The sequence below is a fragment of the Cinclus cinclus genome, chromosome 4 (genome assembly GCF_963662255.1).
Source record: "Cinclus cinclus chromosome 4, bCinCin1.1, whole genome shotgun sequence".
Lineage (NCBI taxonomy): Eukaryota > Metazoa > Chordata > Aves > Passeriformes > Cinclidae > Cinclus > Cinclus cinclus.
This window is the reverse complement of record NC_085049.1, coordinates 22791003-22806174: the sequence shown is the minus strand read 5'-3', so window position 1 is coordinate 22806174 and position 15172 is coordinate 22791003. Positions and strand designations below refer to the sequence as shown.

General features: G+C 35.4%; 1 protein-coding gene across 1 annotated transcript in view; it reads right to left on the bottom strand.

Annotated features, from left to right (window-relative positions):
• CCDC91 (coiled-coil domain containing 91) overlaps window positions 1–15172 on the bottom strand; it is an 89543-nt gene that overhangs the window by 34747 nt on the left and 39624 nt on the right. The window contains exons 8-10 of the mRNA XM_062490905.1: window positions 3511–3603; window positions 3266–3334; window positions 1385–1561 (exon numbers count right to left, since the gene is read on the bottom strand). Coding sequence (XP_062346889.1) covers window positions 1385–1561; window positions 3266–3334; window positions 3511–3603 — 339 coding nt within the window. The remainder of the gene's footprint in view (window positions 1–1384; window positions 1562–3265; window positions 3335–3510; window positions 3604–15172) is intronic.

Here is a 15172-nt window from a genome sequence, read left to right as displayed (position 1 = left end):
CCAGCTTAGTGCACATCTCTCCATACCTGGGACAGCCAGTGCCCCCCAAACCCATAAATACAGAACCCTGGCTGAACTCCAGCACCCAGCCATGGGACTCTTTCACCAAAAGTCTTCAGGATCCTTCAAAACCCTTCTCAAAGTTTGTTACCATCATCCTTCTCCTACTAATCTTGTCAAGTTCCACAAGCTATAAAATTGCTGCCTTTACTCCAATAAATAAGCACTTTATAGCTCTCTCTTCCAGGAACAGATTCTCTACATCACTGGTACTAGTTCTCACTCTGGACTGTCTGAATGATTTGTATCTAACTAAAGCCCAAGCAGTTGTTCTCAGCTTGAATTCAGCTTTGAACTCAGTTGTTTATCCCTCTGCTCTGAAGAAGAGTTTGACTGCCTGAAGGCTCACTGAAAGTCTAGAGAATCGACATTTCACTATTTGATACTTTACATTTAAAAGAAGCAAAGAAGATATAAAAAAATAAGTAATTCTCTTTACATTAGGAATTTAGGCAACACAGAGTATGGTAATGGCACAGCACCAAATTTTATTTTGGTAGCTGATTAGGTATTACATGAGGTTATTAATTTTGTTTAAGACTGGAATGGGAAATGGTGTCTGTTTCCAAAGAGCACATTTATTTTACTTTTAATTCTTAAGTTTTGGGGTTTTATTCTTATGCAGCACATTAAAAAAACCCACAGCAATATCAAATTCCAACGTACCAATATACACTCCTTAAATTTCTGAAGACTGCAACATTCAAATATGTCACCAAGAAATCAGTGAATTCACAGGCTGCTTCTCCAAATATTTCCAGCATCACAGACCAAAAAACTCAACTTTTTAGTGTAAAAACACTAAAAGCACTGTTAGGAATTTTCCTCTCAATTTGTGTTAAGTGACATACAATTATTGTTACAGAAACCTCTCCAATGTTTAACTCTAGAAACATTTCTGGTTCATTACTGGTTTAAGTTTCTAGTTTTTATAACCCTCCCTCTTTATTTTGCACCTGTTCTAGAAGGAACAAATGTAACATCTTCAGTCTCCCACAGGTAGGGAAGTCATCTAAACTGTTTGCCGCATAAATGGCACTCTTTGAGCTGCCCATCCTGGGTTCCTGTTGAAGTCAGAGGACAAAACCAGGTATGATTTATATAATTTCAATATATGTACCTGTAAAAGTCACAGGAATTTTGTTCTGTATGTGCCAGCCTCTCTCCATACACAGTCTAGGTGAAGATAAGCTGCTTACTGTGCATTGCAAATATCAACTGAGTGACAGATGTCACAGGAAAATGTACCACAACAACAGAAGACATTCAAAAGTAAAAACAAAAATATATAAACCAGGTACATGGAAGGGGAAAACATACTAACCTGGTTCTGCTTTCTTTGCTCTTGCATGGCTTCTGAAACAGCCTGGGCAATCTTCTCTCGGTGACTAGCACGTTCTGCTTCCCAGAGTTTTCTTTCTTCTGCGTGAATCTTCTCCATATTTCTCCTCTCATCCTCTACTGCTTTCAGAACAGCTTCTTGCACTACTTCTTTTTCAGCCTGTGAAACAGATCAGGCACAATTAGATGAGCAACACACCCAACCTGAATGACTAACTCATATACTATATCACTTTCTTCTAATGAGGTCTATGAGCTGACAAGATATGGGATGTGAATATTTTAACTTCTGAACTATGAAGTTCAATTTATCTTGTGGTGCTACCAAGCAGTACTACCTCTGGGCAATGACTAGTTTGCTTAACACACACACACAGAGACACACACACATACACACTACACACTACACACACACACACACACACAAACTCCCCAAAAACCCAGTAAAACCCATACAATAGTAGGCACATCATGGCCCTCCCTTGATACTCCCATGTGAGAGAGATTCCTGCTCTTAACTACAAATATCTGAAGTACAAAATCTGTCCCACCATCTTCTGCACAAAAATTAGCCAATATACAGTTAAAACAAATGTGTCTTCAGTCCCAAAGCTCCTTAGACATGCTACAAGAACTACTGTTTTAGTTCCTCCCCTAATCATTATATTCAACCATTATCTGAAATCACTGAGAATTTGAAGCCAACAGCTCCACATATGCTTAGCCACACAAATACATATATCAGCAAGACAACCACTGCATCATATCTACAAATAAATCATGGTAAACTGAAGTTCAAAGGAAGCAAACATGGACTTACGAAACTTAATCACAAGTCCCTCAGTTTTAATAAGCTTTTTAAAAGCTTATAGGTCATTCCTATGCCCCTTGGAGGTGGTATGGAACAAGTCAAATCAAGTCATCAAAAGCAAAAAATACTGTAATCATCAGATACCTCCACTTCCAACTAAAGCCGTTTCTTTCAATTCATTGGAACTTCATTTTCCACTTAGATATTAAAAATATGATAATTAAATTGGGTTCTTTTATTATACACACATTTTCCTGTATCTATCAACCATGTAAGAAATGTTTGTGGTACTACTGAATGTTAGTCAGTGAGGTGCTCAGCCAGTATTCATATACTACACAAAAAAGACATACAGAATACATAGCCTGATACTGTGCTAGGTAATACACACCACTAGCTTCCTCAGATCATGTACATGCAACTGAACTTTTGTACTGGATTCTACATCAGTATTAAAAATTAATTCTGCCTTAATATTTACAAAATTATTGCTCTAACACCAATGCACTTACCAGTGAAATAGACAGGAGAAATCATATTTAAAAACTGACTAGTCATTTTTAGCCAAACATCAGCTTATATAAAATAATTTAAAACTTGTTAAACTATCTCTGTTTGTATATGATTTTGAGAATAGTTCTCTCCTCATTGAAGACGACCATATTTAATGAAAGTTAAATAAGAAATGATAATTATCTGTTAAGATCATCAGTTGACCCTGCTACCCAGCTCTTCAAATCAAGATGCACTGATGTCAAAACACCACAAAAACAGATATTTAGGTAACAGCAACAACTGAAACTGCAATATTGTGACTTCTTGTTATAAACAATTCAGAGGCTATTGTCCAAGAGAAGGAAGCTACATCTCTGTATCAAGGCATGGGATAGAGCAGATATGTTCATTTTCAGTAGAACCAGCTTCTTCTTAACACAGATGAGAACACAGAGCTTGATAAATATAGTTATGAAACAAAAGTGAGTGTCTGAACTTGGTGTTTCTAATGATACACATGGAATCCACATTGCACATCCACTTATTAATGAGAGATACCTTTGCAGCAGCTGCCAGAGCCTCCTTGGTTCTCTGTCTTTCTTCATCCAAACATTTGTCCAGCACTTCCTGTAAATGTCATGAAAAATTAAACTGCAATAGATAATAAAGGAGTGGCTAAAAATAATTTCAAACAGTCAAAGTGCTGAAGAAAGCTTCCTCTTCCTGACAGTAATTGTGACAGAATAATTCCCAATAAAATCCATTATGCTGATCTCTACTTTTTTGGTAAACAAAAGCAATACCTTGTGCTTTTGTGACTGCTGCATCATAGCTTCTTCTATCTTTTCTGATAACACTTCCTTTTCTGCTTCCAAAATATCAAGAAGTCGCTGATGCTATTGGGAGAAAAAAAAATCGTATTTTGGTAACCACAGCCAGTGAGTAAAACAGACAAGAAGAATTCATCCAAGACACTTAGACTTGTCAGTTGCTCACAAAATTACTTAAAATGTTGATTCAGTTCAATTATATTCACAGCACTCCTTTAAGCAATTTCATGTAATGGAAAAAATTACAATATTAAGAAATATTTACTTTCCTGAATAATTAATTTTTCCTTTCAGTCTACAAATTATTAGGAAAAAAGTTGAAAAATGAATCACTATGTAAAAGCAACACTTACACAAGTGATAAAGGTGGTCTAAGCAACGCCACATTTTATTTCATTTAAACAGTTGCAGAATTTAAATCAGTCTTGCACTGCCTCAGTTGTACACACAGAGTAGATGAGAAATGTATTTCTTTCAACCATTTGTGATATCATGACCCTCGAGAGCCAGGAAATGTGAACAAATGAGAATGGTGCTTTCGTGTCAATTCCTTGTAATCCTAAACATTTTTTCAGGGAGAGAATGAAATCTGAAGTGACCACATATTCTATATGCAGATATAGGACTGTTCATAATCACAATCCATTTATTTTTCTCTGTATCAAGTAAAGAATTTGCAGGATGTGGGTTTGTCTCTAAGCCGTTTCCCAAGGCAAAATTTATGCCTGGAAATAATTCATGCTATGTATTTGTCATGATATAATTGCTAGCAAGTCAGTACATTTTTTTACAAGTTATTTAAGAGATGATCTATTATAACCTGAAAGTGCACTATCAATACAGTAATGTTTTACAAGATCACCAAGAGGAAAGTGTTACAGTACTGTTTTATAATAATATAAGTGTATAAAACAAATGTAAAACTTGTACACAGTTAAGTAGGAAAATCCCCCTTTGACCAGCATATCTAAGAAACAGTCATTTCTATTTCACAGATTTTGTTATGTTTTAATTTCAAGTGTCTCTAATGGCAGCTAGAAATACATTACCAAACTGCAATACTATGTTCTGAAAAATATTTTTTCTTTTGAAGAATAGAAAACTTTTAGACTGCTTTATAAAGTAAAACACCTATCTGCCCTTCCAGGATAAACATGTAAAGAGGCATTTCCTTGTGAATTCACTTAAAATAGGTCTGAATGTGGCAGACATATTCTAATGGAAAACACCTGTGGAAGGAGTAGCAAAATTCACATCATGTTTATACTTAATGACGTATAACTCGCTTTCCTTGTGTTGTCAGACATTAGCTTTAACTATCAGGGTACTTACAGAAATTACATTTTCCCAGTAACTCAAAGGTGAAACAATAAATGGATTTTATTAGTTAAATTCTCTCCATGACTCTTCACTCACCTAACTGCACAGGTTACAAATATGTTATTTCACAATGACACAATATAAAAACAAACACATGCAAATATTTTTGCAGACATATGCCACAAATCCAAGTTTAGTAATCCTGTCAATCAAAATTACAGGAGATTCTAAGGAGAGTTCCTCATCTTGAAAGCACCTGCAATAAAATGGAGGTCAGTTTGTTCAGTAAAGTGAGACTTTCTAGTTTAAGCCTGGCAGGCAGTGAATTCCACCTTGACTCTGACCGTAAGATTTTCAGGTTTTATATGAAGACTGTCCGTCGGATTTCTGGGTTACCTGTATCCACATTTCAAGTTGCCACAACAAATCCAGCTACCAAATGTATTTTGGTACATTCTCAATGGAACCAAACTTTTCAGCTTCTAAACTCCAGAAGAGTTTTAAAATTTTATTTTCCATGTACATATAGCAAGGCATTCAAGCCTATCGTGGAAGTCCAGGAATGCAGATATTTGAATTAATACACTATAGAACATGTACACATGGCCAGTGGAGAAAATCAATGTCAGTCCTCCCGATGATGAAACAGTTTGATGACCACAGCACTTCACACAATCTAAATGTCCATGCAGAATTAACTTCTCATGAACCTGTCAGGGACCTGCAATCCTGAAAAATACAGACATCACAACCAAAGCTTTAACTACAAAAATTACTCTAACTACAAAAAAATTGCTGAGTAAGTGAACAATTAAAAAGAAACCTGAAGGCTGCTGTGACTGCCATGTGATTACTTTGATTGAGTTAGGCTCTCCAATCTCCCTGGTAGACAAGAAAATCTATATGGTATTGCATTTGGAATTCTATGGAATTCACAGAAATTCAGCAAGAACTTAATGAAGAATTGCATCTGTTTATAAAAACATGTTAGTTCATATTTTTCAAGTACCAGAGGTAAGGATTTATAAGGACATTTAGAAAGCTTTCCTATGTTCTTACAAATAAAAATCTTAAACACAAATACAAACCCTATTAGGTTTCAAAATAGAAGCTAATAATTTCTGTCATAATTCAATGCACAATAAATAGTATCATTGCTTCTCATGGAAATACAGAATTTATAATTTCAATACTGTAAGTCCATTGTGAATAGTTTGGTATGTCCTTTCCTGTTGTAATATAAATGCTTATTCACATGGAATAATCCTTCCATAGATGATTACCTTCATATCTGAACTTCCAAAAGATCATTTATCATCACAAATATTGTAACAGCTGTCCATACAACCCAGTAAAGCAAATTCTCTTGTATTAGTTCCAGATAAATACCTTGGAGAACTGTTTATTTGGCTTCAGAATCTATATTTGGCCAGTCTTGTTTTTCAGAGAGAAATATACCTTAAGCTATTACATTACATAAATTACATTAAAAAATGTGTAAATGGAAATGAAGAAAACAGAATAAAATATTATGTGAACAGCTTCTCCCTCAAATAGGTCTTGAGTCCAGAAAACCCTTATGACATAATTAGTATGGGTACAACATCAAAGCTTCCATTCTGTATGTAATTAATATGCAATTTAATTACTAAACAAGAATGTCTTGTTTTTTTTCTTTTTTTTTTCACAGTACTATGCCCCACAGCAGTGTTAGTCCTCATATAGAGGCACGGAATGTCCTGGAAAGCTGAACTAATTAAAATGATGAAGAGTGATCTTGGTACTATTATTAATCAATTTTCTAGAAAAAAAATGCATTTGAATGCATCCCAATTCCTTATTTCAGAAGCACAGATCTTTCAAAGGCATATTCAGGGATCTTGGTAATGCATATCACTTGAGCAGGAAATCTGGGAAGTTATGGATAGAAAAGGCTTCTGTCAACAAAGAAACTTTAGTTATTTCTGCATAATGACAGCATTCAGACAGACTTTGAAAAAAAAAAGCTGTAATTCAAATAAAGTTATTAATGATTGTATCAACAGAATTCCAAGCTGTTAGTTTAAATGGCTATGCATCACAAGCTGTTCTAACCCTTCTGGAACTATTCTTTAGTCTGGGACTAAAAGATTTTAAAATAATCCATGTACCTTTTTAAGTAGAAATTATAGAGAAGCATTTGGTACATGGAATTTCTAGACATACAGAATGACTTTAGAGTCTGGTACTAAATGCTCACAGTGAACTTTACATACAACCAGTGCTTCCTCAGTTGATCTTTCAGACAAATTTATTGAAGGGAATTGATGGTTAAAAAACAAACAAGGAGACAGTTTCATTTCAGCATGTTTGAGAGCTTTCAAGTGTCCTTGTATTTTTAGCTAACAGGAGATAACAGGAAATTTTAAATTTATCTTGGCTTGTATATTTTTGTTGAGCTATAGTAAAGGCCTCTGAACAATAGGCATCTGCAGAATTAAAGACCATATCTCTTGACTTAAATGGCTACAGCTAAGCAGCTTTATCTCACAAACCCCTTTTCACCAGGAATTAAAGCCAGACAAAGGGTGGGAATTATATGAAACTCATTCGGCATTTGCAGTTTCCACAGGTAGAAATTATCAACATGTTCATGTCTCCCAGACAGTATTAAAGGAATAATGGAAGAGCATTGAGATTTCAGGTAGCACTCTGAGTTATATATACACTGAACTCTAATTCCCAAGCAATGGAGAGGCCACTTTCTCCTGGCAACTGTACCTGTCAAGAGCACACTGCCTGTGCTTCGAAAAGTAAACCTAAAAAATGCTTTCAAGGCAGAGTGATCTGTCTCCTGTAAGTAGAATAATGAGTTCATCAGACCTAATGGTCCTGTGAAAAGTAACCAGGTATCTTCCAGGTTTCCTGTGAAAGTTAGGATGGTGAGTTACAGACAGAGGAGGCCTTAAATTTGGAAAAAAAGCAATTAACCCCTGCAAGGACCCAGGAAGGTTTTAAACAGAAGTTGAGGTGATGGTCTCTTTTAATAAACAATCTAAGAAGCAGAAAACAGGTAAAAAACCAGTCTAAATATGTTGGAACTTTGAATCCAATTATTCAACTGTTAATAAACAAATATACCTTACTTGAGTTCCTGGAATGAAGAGCAAAGATGGCAACTGATAAAAAGTGTCAGCTGCAGAAATGAAAACACGGTGTGTGAACCAGTGAGGGACAAAATAAATGTCAGTGAAAGCTTCACTTTGGAGCACCAGGGAAATTTTCACCCCGTGTAAATTAGGCTGCACATTCACACTGTGTGTGTATCTATCAGGCACAGCAAAGAGTTGAACACTATGTAGAGATATTCAGATCTAAAAAACCTTTAGCTTATGTACAATAAATACTACAGCTCTTTAATACGTCACTTTACCCGATTTCCATAGCCTAGCACTCTCACTTAGACTTCTTTCCAACAAAGCTGTAATTTACCTCCTTTTATTCCTTAGACAGGGAGTGTAGGGTGAAGAGTGCAAAATTCTGAGTTGTAAAATTCTGAATTGCAAACTGTCTCATGACATGATGGCCCAGTATAACATAGGAAAGAGGTTTCCAAAAAAAACAGAAGAAAACCCCCAAACTTTTATAAAAAGTTATATTCCACAGTGGAGAGAAACACTAGTATTTCTACCCTACCCTCTGGAAAGTAGCATGAGAGGGTCAAGAAGACTCTTGTGAAAATCAGCTTAAAACAAAATGCATTCAAAAATAGGTTATAATGTTTTCCTCCCTTCTCTAGGCAATGGTTCCAAATGAAAATCGTTTGATGTAGATTCAAATATAAATACAGAGGTCCTGTGGTTTTCTTGATTCCTGTAAAAAAGAAATCAAAAAAATCTTTCTTTTTTTCCTGGAATGTGAGTCAGAGAAGACATTGTAAACAGATTCAATCACAATAGCAACTAGTCGGACTTCTTTATTATTTTTATATATTACATTTATTTCTGAAGAATCATGAAATTTTTCTTTCAGGTAAGCATCATTTGAAGGATTACATAGAAGATATTACACTGACTTATGGGGTGAATGAAATAATGAATGAAATACATTTTACAGCTAAAATGATGCATTAAATCTATCAATAACTAATTCTAACTTAGTGCAGTTATAATTCCTTGCATATTCCTATTAATCCTAAACTCCAAATTTAAAGTCAAACAAACAAACAAAAAAAGGGTGCCTCGCATGAACTGAAATGCTTTTTTAATATTAGAAATTTTTAAAAATTTCTTTCTGAGTCCTGTACTGTTTCATTTAAAAGAAAATGTGTATAGGACTTTGTCCATAAACAAAAATACATTTATTTTGCTATAGTAATGGACATCCAATTTATGTTTCTGCAGATTGGTTCCTTCTCAATATTGAGTAAATCATCATGCATGGATCACCAAATTTGGCAGGGATTAATTCATTCTGTTAGCCGCTATGCATAGCTTATGTAAAAGTAGTCAGATAATAATTCAAAAATAAAACAGCAAAGAACATCAGAGAACAACCAAAGTTAAAATGACTATCCTAACACTAAAAAGGAAAAAGAGGCCTTGCATTAATCGTTGTATGACTGCAACAAGTTACTGGTGTTTCCCTGTTCCATAGATCTTTCATCTGAAGAAACAATTGTCACACACCAAAGAAATCATACTTGGAACCTTCTTTTAATGCCATCATTATCAAAACCAGTATATTGAGACACTCATATGTCTAATTCACCCTCAGTGAAAGACCAGTTCTCCTGGTCTTCAGTATCTACTGAATTTTTTAATCTAATGAAACTGCATTGTAGTTATTTGTTTAATAGAGAAAAACACAATAATGTCATCTGCAATACTGGGGGTCTTTTGTACCTTCATAATATATGGACATAGAATCATCCTTCTCCCTCAAGACTTGGGGAAAATTATTATCAGGAACATTAGCAAATGTTTCAGAACTTCATTCATCAGCATGAAAAATAAAACACTGGGAGGCTTTTTAAGAATTCAACACTTCAAATGTGTTCACCTATTTTAAAATAAACTTTCTTAACTCATAAAGTTCTACTTTTATTTCTGTCTCTCATGAAGGGATCTAACAGTAGGAAGAAATAACACAGGTCATGGGAAACATTATTATCTATGTGAGAGGAAGGTGACATAACAAAAAATACATCATGATTTTGTAATGTTATCAAAATATTCCCATTTCTACATCCTATTCAAAATATTATCCTGGGGACAAAGGTTACCTTATTAAAATACTAATAATGGTTTTCTGCTCCTCTAAACAAGGCTGCCTACATTTAACAGCATTTTCTCTTATACTGCACCTCTTCAGCACTGCTAAGGTCTGCCTATGTCAAATGACAAGAACTGGTAACTGCAACTGGTTTCTAACACTGTCCTCACTATCTGTGGCATCTTAAGTGTTTGGCAGTGCAAGGTGGAAAATCTGTCCGCAGAATTCCAACATCTGGTACATATTTCCACTTCCTCAAATTATAACTTATTACTGCATGGTTGAACAGTATCTTTTTGCCAGTTTGTGGTCCAAGTGTCTAACAAAGCAGCAAAGCTTTTCCAAGAGACAGCTCAGGAATCAGCAAAACATTATTACATGAGAAAAGCTAAAACAATGTAAATATAAAGAAAAATTGTAATAGTGGTAACAAAATAACTAAGGATAGGCTTGTACTCAGGGTTCCACTCGGCAGCATACAGTGAGTGCACAAGCTGTATCATTTGAGGTACATCAGAGGATGAAATTAGGTTTAAAACATTTTGCTGCATAAGTACTTCATTGTTTTTTATAAATAAAGTAGGAAGATCTATAAAGGCATCTAATAATGAAAATACTTTTCTTGGGAAGCATACATAGTAATAAACACCATTAAAAATTCAACATACTTCAACTGCTAGGGATACAGAGATAAAGCAACTTTATAAAAATATGACAATAATAAAAAAGTATCAATTACTTCTTTTATTTTGTGATCTAATGCATTTCCCAACCCATATGAGTTCTCCACAAATTGCTCCATTTATCAGGAAGAAATAAAGGAAATTAACTCCTAAAATAAGACCAATGTAAACAGCAAAATATTCAATAATGGAAGACAGCAAAACAGAACAAACCCATTTTTTTCAACTACAGCTGACAAAAAAATAACCGAGGAGAAAAATCATTCTATATTACTTAGTTGTTCAGAGTATCAACAAGAGTTGAGGGCATAAATTCCTAACAAGTAGTGAAGGTTTGAAGGTTACAAGTTATATAAGCAAATGAGAGAAAGGGAAAAAAAAATCACTCTAAAGAGGTACTTTCAAATGCCACTTGACAAATCCAAGGAACCAAATGTAAATTCTGAATAGGATTTTTGGTGGAGATGCTAAAAGTATCCTGGCTGAATTAACAGCTCAAAAGGACTGCAAAGTCAACCTCAAACTGGCCTATGAAAGTAGGCATATTGAAATCAGGTTAGAGAACTCTGGTAAGGGTTTATATTAAAAAAAAACACCACCAAACAGTTATTTCTGGTATGATTTTTCATGGAATGGCAGAATCACAGAATGGGTCAAGATGGAAGGGACCACAGTGGTCCCACAAGTGGACAACATCTGGTCCCACTTCCCTCCTCAAGCAGAATAAATCCTGAAAAAAAATTCAGAATTCAGGAAAAACAAGCAAGCAAACAAACAAAAAGCCATCCCAGCACAGGAAAAGCAGATTCTTGCCCTTTTCATTTTGATTCTCTCTAGATACATGGAAATGAAGGAGGTATTAGAAATTCAGGAATAAATTTCTCACATTTGCCACACAATTTTAATCAATCCGGGCTTTTTTGTAAGTTCTGAGGAAGTGTAACTTTGCTCTTGGCAAAAGAGCAGCAGACCTGAAAAGACATAACTAGATGAATTATGTGAAGGTGAATTACATGAAAATGAAACAGGAAGAACTGACTGGAAGTACTTGGTTTTGAAGGGACTGAATAAACAAATATTTCTACAGCAGCAAATGGCAAGATTTCTGGGAATTGAGAGAAAATGCCTGAAGAAGGGAACATGGTTAGTACACAAAATAATTTCCAAACCTATCATAGTTGGAGTTATTGAACCCTAAAGGTTATGCCCATCGCAGTGCTCATATTTTCAGCCTGCAAGTCTTCAGGATTACTACTCTCACTGCAAAAATTTGGCCAGTGTCTCCTAAAAATGCAAATATTCACAAGACTCTTAGAATCTACTTTGCATATGGTCCCTTCAAGATCAGGCATTAAAAAATTTCACAATTACTACCACCAGATGGGAAAAACACAGCCTCTTTCCTTAATGAGAGGATAAAACCATAATCAAAGTTCATAAAATAAGCATTATTAGAGGCACATTTTGAGTACCTATAAAAGCAATTATTGGAAATCAAAGAAAATTATATCTCCTGTGAAATTAAGTTTCTGATTGAGGTAAACATTTTTCCTGGTATACAAACAATCACTGTAAAAGAAAAGGACTTTCTAGCAGTTGTCAGGAGACATACTGGTACTTTTCACTAAAGGTTAAGTAAAACACGTAAAAATGAATAATCCAGCTACTAGAGAAGTAAAGACATCCCATCAGTTTGTGACTACTGTCACACCGGTTTTCTGCTTGTCCACAGACTTCCTGAAAGCATCACCAACCTTTAAAGATGGGCTCCAGCCAAGGGAACTTTTATTCTGACTGACCTTTCAGCAGTTGTTTCCATATTGAAGATAAACCAGTAGTTCTCTGACTGAGTCTCAAAGAGACAGAAGATTTCATGCCACAGAACTACTATTTATCATACAAATGACAGCCAACATCATGATAGAGTGGAAACAGCATTAAAGACATGGGGGGAACTCTAGTTGTCTTAAATGCTGTTCCATCTACAAATGTGAGACATTTTGTATGTACATGTAAAAATACGAGACAGAAATGCTTCACACACATAAAATCATAATGAAAAATAACTGCTGTAGGGTTTTAAGATTTTATTTTACCTTAATGTAAGATCGATGACTGTTTCAAGAAGAATAAAAAAATGTACCTTTCTCTGGGCACATTTTAATACCATCTGCTTTGATTGAACAGTAATAGTAATTCAAGTAATAGAATTGCTTTACTACTGAATAGTAAAATTACTGAGTAGTTTTAAAATTCAGTAATTCTGAGTACTACAAAAAATCTCTTCAAAAGTTTGTTGATTGTTTTTCAGCATTTATTTTCACACAGCACATGAGTAAAACCACAAGATCACAGCTGCTGTTCATTTTCAGAAGGCAACATCAAAGATTTGCGTCTCAGAAAAAGAAAAAGACGAAATTTGTGATTTTCCAACTTATAAAGAACTGGTATGTTTTCTACTGGCATTTTCTGATATCATACAATTCTAGAAAAACAAAATAAAATATTCAGTAGATTACATGACTGATTTCTGGCACAGAAAAAAGCCAGTTCTCTTTGTCCTGTTCATTGATGGAGGACTGCATGACACTGGTGCCCCTGAACGTGCCACAGGAATGCCTGATTTGCTTTTTGAAATGTTGACATCATGAAATCACAGAATGGCTTGGGTTGGAAGGGACTTTGGAAGTCATCTTGATCCACCCTCCTGCCATGGGCAGGGACACCTTCCACTGTCCCAGGTTGCTCCAAGCCCCATCCAGCCTGGCCTTGGACACTTCAGGGATGGGGCAGCCACAGCTTCTCTGGGAAACCTGTGCCAGGGCCTCAGCACCCTCACAGAGAACAATTTCTTCCCAATATCCAATCTAACCCTGCTCTCTGTCAGTGTGAAGCCATTCCCCCTTGTCCTGTCACTCCAGGCCCTTGTCAAGAGTGTCTCTCCATCTTTCCTGTGGGCTCCCTTCAGGCACTGGAAGGCCACAGTGAGGTCACCCCAAAGCCTTCTCCTGTCCAGACTGAACAATCCCAATTCCCTCAGCCATTCCTCCCAGCAGAGCTGCTCCATCCCTCTGATGCCCTTGGTGTCCCTGCTCTGGGCTGGCTCCAGCACTTTCATCAAACTCAACTGGTAGCACATAACAAAACCACTTGAAGGAAAAGAAGTGTGAAAATAAACACAAAACTATATATTTAAGAATATACGTGTTCAAAAAGAACAAAAAGCATACCACCCATTTCTCAGATCTTTCAACAAAATTTTGTAAGTAAAATCTGCCAGTATAAATCATATTTAATTAAACCTGATAGCTCAACCTCAAGCGCCCACACTTTTCTATTTGATTAGGCTTCAAAATCCCAGCTGTACATTACAATTAGAGGTGAAAAACCTCAGTTGTATTGTATGAGAAATGACTTGGAAGTTAGTGAACAAAATTTACACTTTTTCTGGCATGCAAAGGGGATGTTAAATGCAGACATGACATGAACTGGGTGCTGTGTTTGGTTGTAACCACTGTCCTGTCCTATGACCAAGAAGAGTTCTTTAAATTGTCAGGTTCTCTCCAGGTAAATCTGAACCTCTTCAACATGTTTCCACACTTCTGTTCCATTTTTGGGGCTCTGATGCAAATCTGACTGATCACAGGTGCAAGTTATTGCTCAGTCTGTAAGAATAATCTCAAAAAATCTTGCTATGACATTTCTGTATTTCATGAGGTTTATTCCTTTTTAACATTCAGAAAGTGATTTCAAGTTAGAAAATGTTATGTTCATTTCAAAAACACAAAACATTTTTTTAAAATTCATTTTTACCTGCTCTTAGAGTTTTATAGCAAATATTAAATAAATGCAATTCTATGCAATAATCTCACTCATGATCCAATCAATTTCTCAACATTATTACATCTTTCCTTCATACTGTTTACACAGATGCTTATATGTTTAACACACTTTTGCAATAGGTGTTAATTGATATGGTTAGAACAGTCAAATGGTCAAAAAACACTTCTGAAAATGGTGGAGTGTTTCAAGGGGACCTTTGATGTATTTAGGTCTAAGATACTCTACAAAAAAGGAAAATAAATATTATCTTCTGTACTTCTTGCAGAATTGTTGCTAACAGTACTTAAAAGGTAACTTAGTTGCAAGATAAACAACTCCAGTGGGCTATTAACAAATGAACTTCTTGGTTTTTAAGCTTCCATGCTCATGGTCAGTATTATTTTGATTCAAGAGCTGTACTTCAGTCAAACCAAGATCTTATTGATGACAAACCAGCTTGACACTTTTCAGATGCCCATCACTAATTATGCTGATCTCAAATACTTCCTGTGCAGTGTGTGACTTTCACTGGAGTCATGCTAAATGATGCAATTTAG